Raw genomic sequence first — 20,616 nt, 5'->3', positions numbered from 1 at the left:
ACTTCTTCAATGACCTCGGTGGAAACATCATAAGGTGAAGGAGAAGCTTTTGAGACTGATTCAACAGGGTGAGTCTGAACAAGTCCTCAAAACAACTCTATTTCCCTTGGCAAGGGTGGATTCCCGCACTTTACTGTCAAAGCTTTGTTTGTTTCGTAAAGCACTCTTTTGAATGTGCTCAATGGCTAACTGGTAGCTTTCTGCAAGACTCTCTCAGCTCTCCAGATCTAATTTCTGTTCACGTAGACAATCGGAAAGAGACATCTGCAGCAGGGGGCATGGCCCAGCTACATCAGTGTGACAGAAATCTGCTGGTATTGCAGAGGCTCCAATAGCCAAACATTGTACTCGTGCAGACGATGGTACTGCTGCCTCCTCCTCAAGAGTTGATGAATACTCATGTCTCTTGCATACTGCCTTTACTGCCTCGGTTGGAAAATCTGGCTCTTTGTTGCGGCGCAAGAGCTGTGCAGTAAAGCCTTCAATGGCATTTTCCTCATCATTAGAACTCTGATCAGATATATCACAGGCATGCAGATACGGACGTCTCAACAGCCCATCTGCATCTTGGTTGTCCTTCCCAGCACTATACTCAATGTCAAAATCAAAACTGGAAAGTACGGCCAACCAGCAATGCCCTACTGTGTCCAACTTTGCAGATGTTAAAACGTATGTGAGTGGATTATTGTCTGTCATCACTGTACATTTTACTCCATAGATACAGCGGAAAACGTTCTGGGTGACAGCCCACTTCACAGACAGGAAGTCAAGCTTGTGTGCAGAGTACCTTTGCTCGGACTTGGAGAGACCCCTACTGGCACAGGCAATGACTTGCTCTCCTGTTCTTGATATAGGGCTGCACCGAGAACATGGGCGCTTGCATCGGTGTGCACAATATAATGTTCTTTGGATCTGCAAACCCAAGAACAGGAGCTGTTGTGAGCTTGAGAATCAATGTCTTAAAAGTATCTTCAGCGGTTGGGGTCCATTTTTCGTGAAAAAGGCTTTTTGAGATCCGCACTGGTAGAAACCTTGTGGTTTCTGCCAGACAGACTGGATTTTCTCTTCAGTGGGAGGCAACCAGCACTTAAGTGATTAAGGGGTATTGCAAGCTTGGAATAGTCTTTTATAAACCTCCTGTAATATCCAGTGAACCCAAGGAAAGACTTAAGCTACTTGATGTTATCTGGTCTTGGCCAGGTAGTGAGGGCAGCTGGATCTGTTTTGAGCCCTTCTGATGATACAACATGGCTGAGATATTGGACAGATGTCCTGAAGAACTGACATTTCTCTGGCGACAGCTTTAAAGTAAATTCTTTCATCCTATGGAGGACCTTCAGCGATCATTCCTCATGGTTCTCAAGTGTAGCTGAGAAAGGAGTGACATCATCAAGAAAAACCGAGACCTGACTCAAATTCCTGCTGCCTATACACTTTTCCATAACATAAGAGGAAAGTAGAACACCTCCTTATGCTGTTTTTAATAGAGAACTCTTCGGCATTTATTTTAACACAACACCTAACAGTCTTACCTTCTCTTATCAGTAACTCGAATGATTTGCAGAATCTTGACAGTACTTTTGGGACGAAAGCTCAATATAACCCTGCCTCACCCAGTTTCTATACTGGTCCATTTATGTCTGTTGTCACAGTTGCATGTTTTAGTAGACTTTCAGTTTTGATGTTTTTCATCTGCATGTGGTGCACAGCTGCTGGGGTGTCCTTTGCTAAATCTTTAGTGCCTCCAAACTTCAGATTCAACAGATTACTTCCTTTTATTTTGACATTGAGGAAAAGTTGCCTACACAGAATTTCTTATTTTGAAATAGCTCAACAGGCACTGCTGGGATTTGAACCCAGGATCTCCTGTTTACAAGACAGGTGCTTTGACCGGCTAAGCTACAGTGCCTCCTTCAGGGAAGGGAAAAACCAAGTAACCTCTGCAGACACAGTTTTGAATCGGTTTGTCACATTTTTCCCCACCAGCTGCTGGACAGTAGCCAGAGGCACACAGCTCAAGGCGCTGTGGCTTAGCTGGCCAAAGCGCCTGTCTCGTAAACAGGAGATCCTGGGTTCAAATCCCAGCAGTGCCTTACCTCCCTGCCAATGCAATTACATTTCATTAATGAGTGCTGATGGCGGGAAGCATTGGGCGTTATGCTTTCTCTCCTTCGTTTCCAAGAAGAGGACACAATGAAGATTTAGACATGCCCAAGACATCAATATTGGGTGAACAACCCTCAGAAGCTCCACTAGCGGTTTAATGCCTGGGACCCTCCAGCATTTGTTCTAGAACTGAAGAAGCTTCTCGGATCGGGTGCAAAGAAGTTTTTAAAGCTCTCAAGAGTACCGTGAGGTGGATAACTGAGGACATACAAAGACTTTGAAAGATTTCCCAACTCCAAGATTAAGAATGCAATTAACACTGTGAAGAAGATGGTTTCAAATGGTAACAGGAAGGCACTGCTGGGATTTGAACCCAGGATCTCCTGTTTACTAGACAGGCGCTTTGACCAGCTGAGCCACAGCGCCTCCTGCTGACAGGCAAACCGGTAATACCTGGTATTACCTGGTATTACCTGGTACTGCAGAAGGAGACGAGTTCAACTTTTTTTTTACTTTTGTGCACTATAAATGTAAGATATGGTCAAATAGTCCAACAAGTAACTTCCTGTTCCTCACTTCGTCAATGACCTCAGTGGAAACATCATAAGGTGAAGGAGAAGCTTTTGAGACTGATTCAACAGGGTGAGTCTGAACACTGTGAAGAAGATGGTTTCAAATAGTAACAGGAAGGCACTGCTGGGATTTGAACCCAGGATCTCCTGTTTACTAGACAGGCACTTTGACCAGCTAAGCCACAGCGCCTCCTGCTGTCAGGCAATCCGGTAATACCTGGTATTACCTGGTACTGCAGAAGGAGACGAGTTCACTTTTTTAACTTTTGTGCACTATCAATGTAGGATATGGTCAAATAGTCCAACAAGTAACTTCCTGTTCCTCACTTCTTCAATGACCTCGGTGGAAACATCATAAGGTGAAGGAGAAGCTTTTGAGACTGATTCAACAGGGTGAGTCTGAACAAGTCCTCAAAACAACTCTATTTCCCTTGGCAAGGGTGGATTCCCGCACTTTACTGTCAAAGCTTTGTTTGTTTCGTAAAGCACTCTTTTGAATGTGCTCAATGGCTAACTGGTAGCTTTCTGCAAGACTCTCTCAGCTCTCCAGATCTAATTTCTGTTCACGTAGACAATCGGAAAGAGACATCTGCAGCAGGGGGCATGGCCCAGCTACATCAGTTTGACAGAAATCTGCTGGTATTGCAGAGGCTCCAATAGCCAAACATTGTACTCGTGCAGACGATGGTACTGCTGCCTCCTCCTCAAGAGTTGATGAATACTCATGTCTCTTGCATACTGCCTTTACTGCCTCGGTTGGAAAATCTGGCTCTTTGTTGCGGCGCAAGAGCTGTGCAGTAAAGCCTTCAATGGCATTTTCCTCATCATTAGAACTCTGATCAGATATATCACAGGCATGCAGATACGGACGTCTCAACAGCCCATCTGCATCTTGGTTGTCCTTCCCAGCACTATACTCAATGTCAAAATCAAAACTGGAAAGTACGGCCAACCAGCAATGCCCTACTGCGTCCAACTTTGCAGATGTTAAAACGTATGTGAGTGGATTATTGTCTGTCATCACTGTACATTTTACTCCATAGATACAGCGGAAAACGTTCTGGGTGACAGCCCACTTCACAGACAGGAAGTCAAGCTTGTGTGCAGGGTACCTTTGCTCGGACTTGGAGAGACCCCTACTGGCACAGGCAATGACTCTTAACTTGCTCTCCTGTTCTTGATATAGGGCTGCACCGAGAACATGGGCGCTTGCATCGGTGTGCACAATATAATGTTCTTTGGATCTGCAAACCCAAGAACAGGAGCTGTTGTGAGCTTGAGAATCAATGTCTTAAAAGTATCTTCAGCGGTTGGGGTCCATTTTTCGTGAAAAAGGCTTTTTGAGATCCGCACTGGTAGAAACCTTGTGGTTTCTGCCAGACAGACTGGATTTTCTCTTCAGTGGGAGGCAACCAGCACTTAAGTGATTAAGGGGTATTGCAAGCTTGGAATAGTCTTTTATAAACCTCCTGTAATATCCAGTGAACCCAAGGAAAGACTTAAGCTACTTGATGTTAGCTGGTCTTGGCCAGGTAGTGAGGGCAGCTGGATCTGTTTTGAGCCCTTCTGATGATACAACATGGCTGAGATATTGGACAGATGTCCTGAAGAACTGACATTTCTCTGGCGACAGCTTTAAAGTAAATTCTTTCATCCTATGGAGGACCTTCAGCGATCATTCCTCATGGTTCTCAAGTGTAGCTGAGAAAGGAGTGACATCATCAAGAAAAACCGAGACCTGACTCAAATTCCTGCTGCCTATACACTTTTCCATAACATAAGAGGAAAGTAGAACACCTCCTTATGCTGTTTTTAATAGAGAACTCTTCGGCATTTATTTTAACACAACACCTAACAGTCTTACCTTCTCTTATCAGTAACTCGAATGATTTGCAGAATCTTGACAGTACTTTTGGGACGAAAGCTCAATATAACCCTGCCTCACCCAGTTTCTATACTGGTCCATTTATGTCTGTTGTCACAGTTGCATGTTTTAGTAGACTTTCAGTTTTGATGTTTTTCATCTGCATGTGGTGCACAGCTGCTGGGGTGTCCTTTGCTAAATCTTTAGTGCCTCCAAACTTCAGATTCAACAGATTACTTCCTTTTATTTTGACATTGAGGAAAAGTTGCCTACACAGAATTTCTTATTTTGAAATAGCTCAACAGGCACTGCTGGGATTTGAACCCAGGATCTCCTGTTTACAAGACAGGTGCTTTGACCGGCTAAGCTACAGTGCCTCCTTCAGGGAAGGGAAAAACCAAGTAACCTCTGCAGACACAGTTTTGAATCGGTTTGGCACATTTTTCCCCACCAGCTGTTGGACAGTAGCCAGAGGCACACAGCTCAAGGCGCTGTGGCTTAGCTGGCCAAAGCGCCTGTCTCGTAAACAGGAGATCCTGGGTTCAAATCCCAGCAGTGCCTTACCTCCCTACCAATGCCATTACATTTCATTAATGAGTGCTGATGGCGGGAAGCATTGGGCGTTATGCTTTCTCTCCTTCGTTTCCAAGAAGAGGACACAATGAAGATTTAGACATGCCCAAGACATCAATATTGGGTGAACAACCCTCAGAAGCTCCACTAGCGGTTTAATGCCTGGGACCCTCCAGCATTTGTTCTAGAACTGAAGAAGCTTCTCGGATCGGGTGCAAAGAAGTTTTTAAAGCTCTCAAGAGTACCGTGAGGTGGATAACTGAGGACATACAAAGACTTTGAAAGATTTCCCAACTCCAAGATTAAGAATGCAATTAACACTGTGAAGAAGATGGTTTCAAATGGTAACAGGAAGGCACTGCTGGGATTTGAACCCAGGATCTCCTGTTTACTAGACAGGCGCTTTGACCAGCTGAGCCACAGCGCCTCCTGCTGACAGGCAAACCGGTAATACCTGGTATTACCTGGTACTGCAGAAGGAGACGAGTTAAATTTTGGGGCACCATGAATGTTGGCATTCAGAAAATATTGCTTGAAAATTAATGCGGATTCTTAGCTTACCTTCTGGTTTCTCACCAAACCCTTTAAATACTGTCAGAACCATGTAACTTGATTCTTATTTGTGTAATTATTAAAATAAGTAACTGTGACCCTCGTGTTTTACCTTCTTACAGGCTGTTTCATCTTTCTGATAAACTCTTAATTTAAAGCCAAACAGAGATGACAAAGCTTTTTATTCTCTCGCTTTACATTTGCAGGATAATAAATAACATCCAGGGTCAAATTTCAGTGAATAAATCTTAATTTTGGGGACTTTGCTAAACATGACAGTTTGTTCAGGTTGCAGATTCTCATCGCTGCACACAAACACGTTTTTAAAATGTTCCTTTTTACACTTAGAGCCTAGCATGAAGCTTCTCAAGATCCTCGGCGGCAGACGGCCGTATCCTGCTCTCAGCCCGACCAGGACCGCTCTCGCGTCGCTTTTAAACCAGGTGTCCGTTTTACTCGAAGCACTCCAGGATTGGCTCGTGTCCCGTTTCCTTGAGGAAGCGCAGCAGGTCGTCCGGTCTGAGCCCCATGGTGGCAGCGTTGGTCATCGGGTGGAAGTAGACCATCTCGTGGCCTCCTTCCACCAGGTCCCGGTCCAAGACGAACTTCACGCTGCGATCCTGATCGAAGAGCAGAGCAAGAGCCGTCGCACATCCCTGACCCACCTGAAGGAGAGGAGAGGAGGAGTCTAAAGCTGTGACCTGTGAATCCAGCTCAATAATTGGCCCTCCCAGTTTTGATCCTTCCTACCTTCAGCTTTTCCAACATGGCTGCCTCATCTGCGAAGCGCAGATTTCCACTCCCGACACCAAGCTTCTTGGCGAGGTCATTAAGGTTCACCTGCAGATGGAACGAGAGGAAGTGAGGTGTTAGTCTTTAGTTTTTAAGTCAGAGGTCATGTGGAGGAGCTGACCTGGCGGTCATGGCGGGCCGACACCAGCCAAAGCCCCTTCTTCTTCTTGTCTTTCAAGAACAGGTTCTTGGTGACGGCGCCATTCACGCCCTGCAGGTGAGGCATCATCTCCTCCACCGTGAACACCTGCAGGAGGAGGAGAGTGGGTGAGAGCGGGCTCTTTGTGGAAGCTTTGTGGAAGCTGTATTACTAACATCAAAGCCTCTTGCAACTCTTCCTGGTTTCCTACATTAATAAAGCTGTCTGACTGTAATGCCATCCATGCCTGCAGGACTAAACCAAACTCTGTGGTCTGGCGCCCTCTGCAGGTCACAGCAGGTCCTGCAGCACAAACGTGTCAGAGCAGTTTATGAAAGCTGCAGCAGACAGGAAGTACATAAATATATGCACATAAGTCAGGCATTCAAAGTCATATCTGCTTTTTCACGGCGCGCTCGATTCTGAGCGGAGCTCTAAAGCGCCCGTCCCAACGGATCCCGTTCAAAAACACTGCGCATTTCAGGATAAACAGATTCTGCGCAAACACAGCTGACTGCGCCTAAACGTCATCACGTAATTTTAACGTGAATTCGTGTGCTCGTGAATTCAGCACACACACGGCAAGCAAAGCGGCTCTTCTTTACTTCAGCTGACAACTTTGTTACTCCCCCACGTGTCAGTGAAACTGAAAGAGCGAGAAACTGAGGAGGAAACGCGCACTTCCACAACCGTGAGCGCGCATCAGGAGCCTATCATGGTCACGCGTGGCGCCGAATAAAAGTGCGAGTCTCTCCGATTGTGGAAATGTCTCCGAGCATATTTTCACGTATTTATATGATCTAGAGTCAGACGGGGATGTTGAAAATGCCAGAAGCGCTAATGGGATTCGGTGTAGTCGGGCTGTCCGGTTTACCGGCGGGTGCTCCACGCATCTCGTCTGGATGTGTAAAGTCTGCAGATGTTTCTCCAGCTGTGCGCGCAGGTCCTCCGACATCTTCACGTGAGACAGCAGCTCAAACGGACACAGGTGGACCCGGCAGGTAGCCGCTGAGGAGCAGCTCTTCTTCTTCTGCAGCTAATTTCCTGCAGCTGGCCGCTCGCTTCCTGTCACAGTGCCACCGTGTGACTGAGGAACAGAGCCAGCTACTCAAACTGAGCACGGGGTGCCCGCTCATAGTGCAGGTTGTAATGGGGAAGGATCTGCGTGCAGCTCGAACTCTTTTAGAAAATGAAAATTATAAAACTGTTCGATTTGGGTCAAAGTAGCACCGACGGGTCAGAGAGACAATCACAGCGCCTCCGAGCGTCAACACAATTCCATTTAACCCGAAAATCTGAGTGCTGAGATTAAAATCCTACATGCACACATACGCACACAGACTCACACACAGATGCACACAGTTTCAGAGGTGATGAAGTACAAATACTTTGTTACATGAGTACTTAAGCGGACTTTTCAGTAGCCGTACTTTGTTTTTTACTCCTCACATTTTAAGTTCCGCGTCTCGACTTTATCATCCTTTCAGTTTAAGTCAGACTCGTTACTTCAGCTTTTTGCATAAGAAACATCCACATCAGGGATGGATGTGAACGATACAGAGGTATCAGAGGCCAAGGACGTAAGCTCGGCGAGCTCAATCGGTGGAGCATGAGATTCTTAATCTCAAGGGCGTGGGTTTGAGCCCCACGTTGGGCGTTGACCTTTATTTACGAAATTTCCCACATGTGGGATTATGAGGAGTTTAAAATAAAAAACATGCAGGGAGCAGGAGCACATGACGTTTCAGAGGGCAGGACAATGAACACGAGACCCTGATGGTCAGAGGTGACCACACATCTGAACTTCCAGCAGCTCTGAGGGGTCCAGCTTTAGTGTTCCTGACTTTGAACCCTGAACGCTTCACCTGTGTCTCCTCCGTCAGCTCCTCCTGCTGTTTCCTGCGTCAGCAGCTGCTGGAGCAGAAGTCCTGATCTCCACATCACTTCCACCAGATGTTTCTTTACACACCAATGAAATATGTGACACACACACTCACGCTGCTCATCCACCCATCAGTGCAAAGTGTGTTTATGTTCATAGGAGTCGCACGACAGGAGGCGCACGCTTCATCATTCAGCTTACGGTGACGTGTTTCCAAGGTTCATTCATCAACTCACAGTTCAAATCAAACATAAATGTGACCACACATGAGGAGAAGGAGGACCATGGAGCGGCCCCACCTGAAATCCTCGCCTTTCACCTGAGCTGCAGATCCACGGTTTATGTTTAACTTGACTGAAGGCCTGTAGGAGGCGCCGTGGCTTAGCTGGATAAAGCGTCCCAGCAGCGTCCCCTCTGACGTGGTCGTGTTCTTCCAACTCCAGCCTCTGCATGTCCTCCTTCACACATTCATGAACCTCCTGTGAGGCCGTCCAGGTGTTTAAACTGTCCCACCTGGATGTGAGCATGCTGCTGCACAGCTGCTGCACAGCTGCTGCACAGCTGCTGCACAGCTGCTGCACAGCTTCTGCACAGCTGCTGCACAGCTGCTGCACAGCTGCTGCACAGCTTCATGAGCTCTGTTCATTAAGAATGAAAGGCAGTTTGTGTGTTTTGTGTGAGGCGTCATAAGGGGACGCACACTCGGAGGCTCACTTCCTAGAATCACTGCTCAGGTGTGAGCTTGACTCTTATTATTACGTATTGATGAGGCTTTTCCTGATGATGTCGACAGGTGTTTGATCCCCTCACTGTTTCCCCCTCTCCCTCCCTCTGTCTCGTCTTCCTTTTCCTGCTCAGTGTTAGTCCACATGTTTGCTCCTGGACTCTAACATCCACCCTACTGAGAGTGCGCACTCAGTGTCCTACATTCATCTCAGCTTCCATCAGTTTAACTGTTGATTAAATGGATGCACACACACACACACACACACACACACACACACACACACACACACACACACACACACACACACACACACACACACACACACACACAGTTGATTGAAATCATCCTTCCATGGGTCGATGCTGCTCAGTGTGTCAAACCACGAAAACATAAAAACTAAAACATCTCGCTCTGATTTTTTCTACAAAGCAGCTTTTAGTGACACAAACACACACACACACACACACACACACACACACACACACACACACATACACACACACTGAAAGCCTGTTGCACAATAACATGATTAATGACCAAGTCTAACTCACGACACGTAAACACTGAAGAGTCCACGTTGCTGGCCTGACAGCGCTGCATGTGCTGCTGCTGTTTCTGGGGAAGAAACTAAAAAGTGCAACGCCAACAGAGTGCGCTCGGAGCTGCAAAGGAAGACGAGACAGGGGGAGGCAAGAGGGGGAAACGGTGGGAACTGGGAAGAAAGGCCAGCAGATCAAACACCCGTCGACATCATCTGACCTCTACAGCAGCCTCACAGCATACAGCACAGGCTACCTGACCTGGTGAGCTGAGCCAGCAGCCCATCATTAGAAGTCTTCTTATTCAATGCAAAGCTGCTCTTCAAAGGTGCAAACACCACCAGCTGCTCCATCACCCTGGACGGGTGGAGCTGCTTCAGCTGCAGTGCTGCGGCTGGTTAAACAGCAGAGGCTGTGTTTGAATCTCAGCAGGGCCTGCTTCAGGAGAAACTCCACAGGGTTAAAGTGCAGTTTTTACACTTGTTTCAGTTTCAGTCAGAAATTAATTAACTACAGCGCTGAAAATCAGAAGGTAAATGTCTTTATGACTGTAAATGTGCTGAGTATGAGCTGATGTAAACCTTTACATCAGCTCATACTCACAGTTCTTATGAAGGAGGAAATTATCTACGGAGACCAAACAGTGTCTGTACACATGGGACTGACTCACCGCTGCCTCTGCTGGACAGTAGTGGAACTGTACATTTCACAGTAATGTACGTTACTGTGAGCTGATGCTGTCTGAGGTCATTTTCTGTCCTTTTATAGACGTTTCACAGCCGTATGTCGCACATTGCATCCCTTTGAAGTCGTTCTGTTCCTTTGTAATAGTTCATTATATCTTTGTGCTCATCTATCTGCACTTCAGGGTGGTTTTGCATCCTTGTGCAGGAATTTCACACTCCTATAGAGTCATGCTGCATCCTTTTTGTCATTTTAAGTCTCTTTGCAGCCCTTTTCTAATCCTTCTGCACCTCTTTGATGTTGTTGTCCATCCCTTTGTACTCATAAAGAAACCTTTTTAGTCATTTTGAGCCCCTCTGTAGGCATTAAGCATCACTTGGTGGATATTTTGCACCTTTTTAAAAAGCTTTCTGCTTGAGTCATTTCTCATTGCTTTGCAGTCATCTTCACTCCCACCACACACTGTGCTTTTCTTTTAGCCATTTAGTGTCCCTGTGGTTTGTGAGATTTGTCATCATTTAGCCCCACTTTGTGTCTTTGTGTTTTTTAATAATCGTGCTGTGATTTGACGCCTTCTCTTTCGGTTCTTGATTGTAACTCAGTGCCAGTCAAAGTGAAAGTAAGGACGAGGTCATGACCCTGAACTCATGTGCTGTCATCTGTCTTGCACTTTTGTGTTCTTTGGGCCAGAAATGTGCTCTAATGTGCCGCTTGGTCTTAAACACCAACATCCTGCACTCATGTTTGTTAGTTTGAGGTGTGAAACTTGTCTTCAGGAGACGTATCGAAGCTCCGGCTGAGAAACATCTGCTCCTTTCCGCAGTTCATCCTGCAGCACGTGCCGTCCTTTCAAGAACCTCCAACAGTCGCTCACGTCTTCGCTGACCTCACTGAGGAAGCAGTCAGCGCTCATTCACAGCCAAACCTCGCGGCTGCTGCCAGCGGTTCCAGCTGTGAACCTCTGCCCTCTTCCTGGTTTTCTAGTGTTTTGCATATTTGTCACACTTACATGTTCAGATCATTAAACTAAATTTAATATTGGACAAAACTCCCTTTTAACAGGTTTTGATGCAACCATTTACAAAATCTGTGGCTGCGTGGAAGCAGGAAGTTGGAAGTGCAGGACTCCGGAGACGGATTATTGTTGGACAACACAAACTCAGAAGGCGATGCAAAACAAAGGCACAGCCAGAAGTTTGAAGCAGGACGCAAAAGACACAGAGAACACGGCGTGAGGAGGATACGGCAACAACACGACAACGACCAAAGGAAAAGTTCAATACCTGTGTGAGGTGAACGAACCAAACCGAGGCGGACGAACAAGTGAATAAACGTGGAGACGAGACAGGTAACAGACAGAGGTGGGACAGGCACAGGCAGGGATCACACAAGAAAACTCAATAATGCAAAAGCCCGAAGATACCTGAAATATAAACAGACTGCAGAGAAAACTGTCGTAGGAAACCAGGGACCAGGTTCATGTTCAGCAGTGAGGCAGGAAACATAAAGGGAAACAATATCAGCAACAGCTGAGACCACCACTCAGAACAAAACTTTAAATGTTAGACACAAATAGAAAAAACAGGAAACACTGGGATTTAAAGCCAGCCATCAGGGTCAAAGGTTACAGTTTATTTACAAAAGGGTGAACCACAGTGCAGTATATGTGTACAGAGAGAAGGGGTCCGGGGGGAAGAGGTAATCCACACACTCTCCTCTTTAGCCACTCTCGTCCTGATCTCCATTCACGCAGCCACACACAGGAATCACAGGGAAGGGTCCGTCAACAGGTCCGGGAAACTCTATGCACAGAACACAGGTTAGTCTAACAGGCGAAGACAGCTGAGAGCACGAACACGGGAGGGTCAGCGTTCCAGAGACGATAACCAGCTCCGCCCAGGGAGAGAGGAGAAAGGAGGAGAGAGAAACATAAAGAAAACCTTTAGCCATCACGAGCCAGCCGGAGAGGACGGGGACCATGACAGTGTTTTAGTTGTTTCACAGAGCGCACGGAGCAGGAAGTGACACAGGAAGTGATCAGCTGATTTCTCACTAACACTCCTCCTGACTCTGTTTGCACGTGCTCCAAATTTTAGAAACAGCTGACTGAGAACAACCGTTTATTCTGCCACACGTTGGATGTCTTGTGAAAACTTGCTAACACTTTATAACACAACTGAGAGCTGTAATTACGTTCAGTTTCATCTACATACAGGAAAAAACAATAATGTGAGGAGAGCTGGAGAAGGTTCGTGTCCTGCAGGGTTAAATAAGACACGCCGTCTTATTTAACCCTGCAGGCGGAGGACACCGGAAACAGGACAGGGGGAAGCTTCACCTCCAATACTGAGCAGGAAGCAGCAACTGATCGTTCCTGCACGACCGAGCCTGAGTTTTTATGCTTCCGTTACTATGTGAAAATGGACCAAACCAGCTGTTATCCACAGACACTCCACTTTCATCTTTAGATTGAAAAAAGACACCTGAACCGTTCCTTTGGATGGATTTAAGCGCCGTCCGCTTCCAGAGAACGGAGACAGAGTAATATTCAGACAAAAATACAACAAGAAGGAAGAACAAGCTGCAGCCTGGGCTCAGACACAGGTGAACCTGACGAGGACATCCACAGAAGAGGAGACGCTCAGAAGCAGGAAGTAAAACCATGACCAGACAAATGGAAAAGGAAGTTTGACAGGAAGTGGATAAAACACAAATGAGTAAACAGAAAGACAGAAGAAAATAAGAGTAAAATCTGACGGTGACAGGAATCTCTCCACTCTGATGAAACCAGCCTGACCTCTGCTGTCCTCTCATTGTGTCTCCAGTCCTCGCTAAGCTGCAGCAGGCCAGCAGATAATCAGCGTAATGACTTTTCATCAGAGCGCTGACCTGAAGACCCACATTTCCCCCCGCGGGGGAGGCATTCCTCCCTCGTTATAAGTACGAGTACCTGCGATCAGCCTCGTCTGCAGATCGTCAGCTGGTTCTGAGCGTCTCCCTGACACGATCTGAACGTCTGTGGAGCTTTCTGTGTTGGCAGCTGCCTGGAGAAACGTGGAAGTGCGTGGACGCTGAAGCAGAAGATCTCCTCTCGGCTCTGGGCGTTCGAAGCTTAGAGCTCAGCTCGTCCAGCTTCTTCGTGCTTCCAGGTACAGAGAGGTCAGTCTCAGGTGTTCTGCATGTTCACAGTGCACATGGACATTTTTCTGCTTGTTTGGCACTTGTGTGCTGGCTTTGTGCATCTTTGTTTGACACTGTCAGAAACAAAAGCAGAGAAAACTGAAGTGATTCAATGATCACTGTTAAGTTCGTCCAGCTGACGTTCTCGTCCACCTGATCCTGCTGTGAGGTTAACACTGAACACGGGAACGAGGACAGATTTGTTTCCATGTTGCAAAAGGTCATTTCTGATGTTTCTAATTGTTTTAGCTGTTTTATCTTTGTTTGTATTGAAAGACTGTAGTGATTTACAAACAGGTTATAGAGAAATCAAAGACATTACCTTCCTGTGAGTATCTTGTGTTATCGCACCTACATTATAAAACCATCTATAGAACCATTATCTTACATTTGTTGCCATATATACTGTTCTGATACATTATTGGCCAGCTCAGTCTCAAAGCAGACGTTGTTAATGTCAGTGACACTTTTAGAATAAAGGATTGTAAAAGCCACTTAACCAGAAACTGACCGTAGCTTCTACGTTGTGACAGGATGTTTGTGGCTCAGGATGACTTGATGAGAGATGCATTTGACAAACGTCCATAAAACACTGAATAATTACAGGAAGGATGTTTTTATAGGTTTAACTCACTCAAATGCAACATTTGAATGAACAGTTGAAAACAGCTGGAAACTGAGTTTTAGGTGCTTTGTAAAAATAATTCAAATATAATGAATTGTTCAGGTTTTGCTGACATTTAGCTTCGAAGTGTCTGTGCACGAAAAACGAGTAATGTGAAAGTCTGCAGAGCCTTTAAAGGTGTGATGAGTTTGGAGGAAGATAAAACCTTTAAATGTTTCCAGTAAGCTGTGTTGGAGCTGCTTTGGTGGTCTGTGTGAGGTCAGACGCTCTCAGGTTGACTTTCGCCTCCCACACAGTTTCTTTTCATTCTTCTCTTCACGGTCTGAGGTTAGAGTCCAGCCTCTGATTAACACTAATGTGCTGCTCCAGAGGAAGAAAGCCTTTCACCTCTCAGACCGTTTGTTTGAATATGCATTACATTTCATTTCAAATGTTTTTCTCCACGCGTCCTTATCACCTTGGTTACTGTTGCTATACGACTGCCAAGCTTCCCATCGTCAGACATGCTCACTGTGATGTGTTGGTGTCAGTGTTGAACAACGTGGACATTAAAGCTGACAGCCCAGAGTGTGACGCCGTGTTTCACATACACTGGATATACTGACACCAGTGACACCAGTGACACCAGTAACACAGGAGCGAAGGCTGGGGTTTTACAGACCTACAGACTGCACATTATCTTTGGACCTCTGTGTTTCCCACAGTGACCGAATATAAGTAACGAAGGTCCAGATGTCTTTGTTGGTGTGCAGCAGCATCGTCCTGCATGGCGTCCTGTCCGCGGGCGCAGAACCAGACTGTCTGTTTTCTGTCAGTTGTTAACGCTTCATTTTATTCTGATATAACTGACGAACGGATCAAAAGTCCACCGACATCATCACAAACCTCATTCTGATGAAAACTGAAGATCAGACTTGGAAACTTGTGGCTGAGCAGCGACAGCAGCAGGTCCGTGGTTTGATCCCGGCTCCTCAGGTCTGCACACTGAACCCTAAAAACAGAGCAGCCATGCTGTCCTTAAACAGCTCGAGCTAGCAGAGAGAGGCCACGCCCCTAATATTTAAAACATGAACACAGTAGCTGTGTCCCTTTGGAGGACCCGGCCTTTGCGGTCTACGTGGGCCGGGTTTCTTCGAAGACCGAGAAGGCTGGAAGTGTGAGGTTGTGAAATGTGACGGTCTGGCCTTCAGATCTGCGTCAGCGCTGTCTCGGTGGAGTTTAATAAACTCGGCCGTCTGCTCCTTGCTATCTAAAATATAACAGGACACTGGAGTAAACTCTTGACCGTCTCACACTTCTGTTTAATCAGTTTTCTGTTTGACGTTTATTCAGCTGTGTGAAAATCCCGGAGGAACCCACCCGATGGATTAATAAAGTTTTATTTAATCTAATAATCTAATAATTTTGATCTCAGCCAAACCGATTTACTCCAGAACAAATAAAACACTGAAAAAAGCCAAACAACAACATTTTTAAGTTATCCGAGTGACTTATATATCATGTTTAAGCCGAGTAGCGACAGACAGCGGGGGTCTGAAAACGATGAAGCCGGGAGTCCGCTGCTCTCACGGGCTCTAGTGACCATTGAACCCCCGGGTCAGCTATCGAGCTGGTGGGTAACAGACGTCACCGAAAACGTCAAAGCCCTTTTGCAAATATGTGATGTCTTGATAAACCAAGCAGATATTTGAAGTTTACACAGCTACATTCTCGCCTGGAAATATGTTAAAAGTTTATTTTGTGACCTAGAAAGAATAATAAGAGTAATATTAAAACTAAGCAGCGGCCACCATTGTTGGAAGCTGAAACCGGCTCGGCCGCGCTATGAATTCTGGGACATGGTGGGCCACGAAGGACACACCGACCCATCCTTCAAATCCGGGGAAATGAAGGATGCATTTGAAGGAGTCGACAAATTGGGACAGCCTTCGTCGCCTGGCTGTGACGTAATTGGCCTACAAATGCGTCCTCCGAAGGATGCAGCCGACGTTTTGGCGGCACAGCTAGTGTAAACAGGTGAGTGATGGAATCCAGGTGTTAGGAAGTAGGCGTGATCTCTGAGCCCAGACTCACTGCTGCCTCTGGCGGATGTTAGAGGAACTGCGGATTTTTTCTCACAGAGAGAATAAAACGAAACCGTATAATGCTGATCACGTGTTGCTGTTTGTGGCTCCTCTCTCTCCCACCTGTCACACCTGCAGTCAGACCTCCATGAACTAACCCCCCCCCCCCCCCCACCCCCTCTCTCCCCTCTCTCCCCTTGTGCTTGCAGTCCGCGAGCGGAGCAGAGAGCAGTTCAGAGCATGCGCTCGGCGCGGCAGAGCATCATCTCCTGCAGCGACCGTGAGGCGAACTGTACGGCCGCGCGCCACCCGGACACCCTGGAGCTGTCAGGATCCTCCGCGTGGAGCTCCAACGACTCGGCCGTTGACGCGCTCCAGCTCAAGGAGCTCCAACTGCCGGCTGCGGCCGCTACGACCGTAAGTCTCCCTCTAAATCCTCTGATTTCTTTGATTCCTCTGATCGCAGGATCCAAACACACCTGAGCAGCTTCCACCTGCCAGAGCGCGTTTTGATCCACTCGGCGGTTCTTCGGTGGTTTTACGCACGGCGCTTGCGGCGCGGGAGAGCGGAGAGCTTTGTTTAAACACAAAGAAAATTCTGTGAAGTGTGACAAACCGAGCAGTGAGTCAGACAGAGTCGGTACCGGTACCTGCGGTTTAAATCTAGTGCTGAAAACTCAAATCTCACATTCATAGTTTGAGGTTCGCTTCGTCGGTGTCCTCGGGGCTTTAAAGTGCAGCTGATCATTAATCTGACAACTAACTGATCAGCCTCATATCATGAGCTCATTAAAGTATTAATTAAATTATTGATCGGGAAAAGTGACGTTAATTCAGAGTGACAGCAGCAGAAATCAGAGAGCGGCGGTCTGAGTGCATCCAGGTTTACTGCAGGCTCTGTGTGTCTGTATGAACCCAACAGCGCTTAGCAAAGCACATCTGTACAGCTGTGAGCCCAGCATGCTTTCTAGTTAAACTGAAGTTAAACACATGCTGACACACACACACACACTGAGGCTGCGGAACACGCTGCGGGTGGCTCAGGTGATTGGTGGCGTGCTGAGAACAGCGTGTGAGGCTGCTGTGTGTCCACACACTGATTTCAGGCTGATGTGAGGTGTGGCGCTCTCAGAGCTGCTGTTGTCAGTGGCGGAGTCCGCGTTCTTCTTTCTGATGTTCTGCTGGCAGGTTGGTGTTTACTGCAGGTTGTGGTTCACATGCTGTCTTCCCTCGCAGCGGTTCAGTTGCTTCAGACCAGCTGGGTGACGGGAGGTGGAGGCGGTTTTTCTCTGCTTCAGTGCATAGTCAGTGTCATGGGACCTAATCATAGTGGTGGGTTTCCAGCAGCTGACTCTGGCCTTCTCTCGTCCTTTTCCTTCCCCCCTCTGCTCCAGGTTTTCTTCCTGGCTGGACATGAATCACCTGAACCTGAGAGCTCTCCACAGCAGATCACCTGCCTCCACCTCCTCCTATCCCAGCATGCTCCTCTGTCACCTCTCCTTCACTGTACCCATGAACCACTAAAAGTGAAAGTGTGATCATAGTGGACTGTGTCACGGTCCACACTACACTACACACTCAGTACAGCACCTCACTGTACCGTGCAGGGGTACTTTGGTATTGTGTCCTTTGCAAGAGGTGCTTGGAGTTGTGCTGCTGTGGTTTACAGTCTCCAACCTCTGGTGGCAGGACGCCGACCGTCAGGGGCAGATTCCAACCCGAAGCCTTCAGAGGAGAGTTAACACTCCTGCAGCTGTGAAGCCTTTAGTTAGTTTACCCTTTTTGGCCCTCCATAAAGTTTACATGGTTGCTTTGGGCCAGTATGAGCCGTCGGGGGAGCGCTGGGGGGCGTGCTGGGGCACGCTCGTGTAGATCGAATCTGTGCCTCGCCTGCTAACAGTCTGTGTTCAGTGACTTGGGATGGCGGCATTTAGACGACACTTGTTTTTAAAGTCAGAACATTTTGTCCTTCCTGCTCTGGCTGTCATTGGTTGAGTCTGGGCGTGATGTTCGAGGAAGTCTGTATCACTGCAGGAAACCTCAGTCCAGTAAACGGTTCTGTGAGAGCCCCGCATTTATAAACGACGGCGCTGCAGGAGGTCAGCTGACGCGCGCAGGAGGCTGGGAGCACTTCCCGTGACCAGCAGGCACACAAATGTAGGTTAATGTGACACGTTCACACTGCTCTTGTTTGCAATTTGGCATTTTGATGACATTTACATGTGATCTTTAACGGTTTTATCACACAGCAGCATCTCCCAGAAACAATGTTGTTATAAACACAGACTGTAGATAGAAGATGGCCACACAGTGCTGTAAGTTCAGCGTTTTGTTGCCACGATGTCGTTTTATTATGAGGTAAAAACATCTGGACGAGAGTCAGCCTTGTTTTCAGTCACAGCTGCAGACAGATGCTGGACCCCAGACTTCACCTGAAGGCTCTGATTGGGGGCGGAGCCCTGCAGGCGTTACGGCGGGAGGCACACGCCAGCGCCTCAAGCTGCTCCTCTGTCTTGTGTTTTCATTTGGGACCAGCGTGCAGACACATTGCTGGCTGATAACCTTTGGTGATATTTAAGGGGGCGCTTCGGGCCACGTGTGAGTCAGAGCACGGCTTAGAGCAACCAAGCAAAGGTCAAAGGTCGGTGCTACTGCTGCTGCTGCCGGTGCAGCTGATCAGAAATAAGCAGAGCTGAATCTGTGCCGGCTTGGTCCGAGTCTGCTGAGCTCGGTGATTGGTGCATTTCTAAGCTGATGGTGATTGATGAGTAAACAAGGTTAACGTCAATTTTTTTAGTTCTTCGAGGAAAATCCTTTCCGTGGAAATCAATCCACAAAGAGCTGAAAATGCAACATAGTGTGCATCTAATCTGCCGTTCACCATCACAGGGTTATCTGCTGATCCTCCCGGGGATTAACCTCCTGAGGCGCAAGGTGCTGACCCTCAAAACACGTCAGTGTCCTATTTTCCTCGATTACCCACAAACCAGCCCAAGTTCCACCGAGTGAGTCATCGATTTTAGGAGAGGAGTCTGGAAATGTTTTCGAGGATCATTCTCCTTCCACGCAGCCCCGACTTTCACTTTGTTTTAAACTTCATGTAAATATTTGCTGGTGTCACTGACTCATTAATTATCAATGAAATCAGACTCTTTAATGTCCATGGTTTGAACGTCGTCTCCCACAGAGCATCACATTTCTGAGCTCTGAGAAGCAAACGATTAAAGTGAAAATCAGACATTTGTATAAAATCACGAGTACATTTAAGGATGCGGCTAGTTGAGACGGTTTCCTTTGAAACCACAGAGGTCATGAGATATGCTCAAAGCTCAGTTTTAAAGCTCTTCTCTTCTGGCTGAAAGTCTTACGTCTCACATGCCAGAGGATCTTGGTGTCATAATCAAAATCCAGGTGAGGAAGTGGTTCCTTACCTGTGGAGTATTAAATCCCGTTCTTTTATATTCTTTACGGCCAAAAAAGACACGGCTCAAAGTGGTCTTTTACTTAAAAAATGATCTTTAATTTTACATGTCCCGGAATATGGAGACCTGAACACATGAACACACAAGGTCTCAAGCAAATAAAAGGAAGCCAGGTTATTTATGTACTTCTCGACGTCACACCACACTTTAAGTTTCGATCAAACAGCCTAGTTGGTTTCACTTTCTGGCTGCAGTTACCATGCTTCTGCAAAAGCGGAGGGTCTCAGAGTGGAGCCGCTGCTCCATAACTGAAAGGCACCTATAAAGATACCAGTATACACTGCGTCACCGACCACCGAGCCTCTTTATCCTCCTGACTTCGGCTCCTCTGTCTGATTTTGTAGCTTTGAAGGACCAAATGAACCGGATTAGCATAAGCAGCAGCAGAGCCGAGATCAGAGAGTTGATCTTGGACCTTTGAAGCGATTCTCCAGGCATTAAACACTACCATCCTCCTTCTGGGCTCTGCTCTGAAGCTGAAGGAAAAGGTCTCAGCTCATTTCTTAGATTTCTGAGAGCTCCGCGGCTGGACGGAGAGGATCTGAAGCTGGATGCTTGTGTGCTTTGTGGCTGGTGTAGCAGCACTAACGTGGCTGCAGACGTGTGATGTTGTTTGGCAGGTAGACAAAGCAAATGAAGAGTTTTTGTGGCCCAGAGGGTTCGTTTTGCAAAGCTCCATCAGAAGCTGAAGTCATGTGGAGCTGAAGCCTGCCATCGGATCTGTGCCTCTGTGTGACGTCTGTCTGCACTGTCGTCATATATTTTCATCCTTTGTGTGCACAGTAGACTTATAGTCAAGACCGCCTAAACCAAGACCAAGACAGCACCAAGACAGG

At 47.0% G+C, this 20,616-nt stretch overlaps 2 protein-coding genes and 8 non-coding genes across 11 annotated transcripts in view; 4 read left to right on the top strand and 6 right to left on the bottom strand.

Moving 5' to 3' along the window:
• Positions 1-1,835: 1,835 nt before the first annotated feature.
• On the bottom strand, positions 1,836-1,909 carry trnat-ugu (transfer RNA threonine (anticodon UGU)). Its single transcript has one exon. It is a non-coding gene; the product is annotated as a tRNA-Thr (tRNA).
• A 110-nt stretch (positions 1,910-2,019) lies between these two features.
• trnat-cgu (transfer RNA threonine (anticodon CGU)) lies at positions 2,020-2,093 on the top strand. The gene has a single exon. It is a non-coding gene; the product is annotated as a tRNA-Thr (tRNA).
• Positions 2,094-2,458: 365 nt separating this feature from the next.
• trnat-agu (transfer RNA threonine (anticodon AGU)) lies at positions 2,459-2,532 on the bottom strand. The gene has a single exon. It is a non-coding gene; the product is annotated as a tRNA-Thr (tRNA).
• A 262-nt stretch (positions 2,533-2,794) lies between these two features.
• On the bottom strand, positions 2,795-2,868 carry trnat-agu (transfer RNA threonine (anticodon AGU)). Its single transcript has one exon. It is a non-coding gene; the product is annotated as a tRNA-Thr (tRNA).
• A 1,977-nt stretch (positions 2,869-4,845) lies between these two features.
• On the bottom strand, positions 4,846-4,919 carry trnat-ugu (transfer RNA threonine (anticodon UGU)). Its single transcript has one exon. It is a non-coding gene; the product is annotated as a tRNA-Thr (tRNA).
• Positions 4,920-5,029: 110 nt separating this feature from the next.
• Positions 5,030-5,103, top strand: trnat-cgu (transfer RNA threonine (anticodon CGU)). The gene has a single exon. It is a non-coding gene; the product is annotated as a tRNA-Thr (tRNA).
• A 365-nt stretch (positions 5,104-5,468) lies between these two features.
• Positions 5,469-5,542, bottom strand: trnat-agu (transfer RNA threonine (anticodon AGU)). Its single transcript has one exon. It is a non-coding gene; the product is annotated as a tRNA-Thr (tRNA).
• Positions 5,543-5,832: 290 nt separating this feature from the next.
• prorsd1 (prolyl-tRNA synthetase domain containing 1) lies at positions 5,833-7,672 on the bottom strand. The gene is made up of 4 exons (XM_026190120.2): positions 7,473-7,672; positions 6,581-6,706; positions 6,418-6,507; positions 5,833-6,332 (listed from the first exon to the last, which is right to left on the bottom strand). Exons 1-4 carry the CDS (start codon positions 7,551-7,553, stop codon positions 6,120-6,122), a joined length of 510 nt encoding a protein of 169 aa, XP_026045905.1. The 5' UTR covers positions 7,554-7,672; the 3' UTR covers positions 5,833-6,119.
• A 510-nt stretch (positions 7,673-8,182) lies between these two features.
• trnak-cuu (transfer RNA lysine (anticodon CUU)) lies at positions 8,183-8,255 on the top strand. The gene has a single exon. It is a non-coding gene; the product is annotated as a tRNA-Lys (tRNA).
• Positions 8,256-12,903: 4,648 nt separating this feature from the next.
• The window catches only part of opn4a (opsin 4a (melanopsin)), a 33,640-nt gene continuing 25,927 nt past the window's right edge, over positions 12,904-20,616 (top strand). The window contains exons 1-2 of one of the 2 annotated variants that reach the window (XM_026190649.2): positions 12,904-13,579; positions 16,508-16,715. In XM_026190649.2, the coding sequence (XP_026046434.1) occupies positions 16,539-16,715 (177 nt within the window). In that variant the 5' untranslated portion in view covers positions 12,904-13,579; positions 16,508-16,538. Of the gene's footprint in view, positions 13,590-16,507; positions 16,716-20,616 lie in introns of both variants that reach the window. The other variant, XM_026190648.2, reaches the window with a different exon arrangement.

Source organism: Astatotilapia calliptera, chromosome 13, assembly GCF_964374335.1.
Source record: "Astatotilapia calliptera chromosome 13, fAstCal68.1, whole genome shotgun sequence".
Lineage (NCBI taxonomy): Eukaryota > Metazoa > Chordata > Actinopteri > Cichliformes > Cichlidae > Astatotilapia > Astatotilapia calliptera.
The sequence above is the reverse complement of the archived record's forward strand: the minus strand, read 5'-3'. Positions and strand labels throughout refer to the sequence as shown.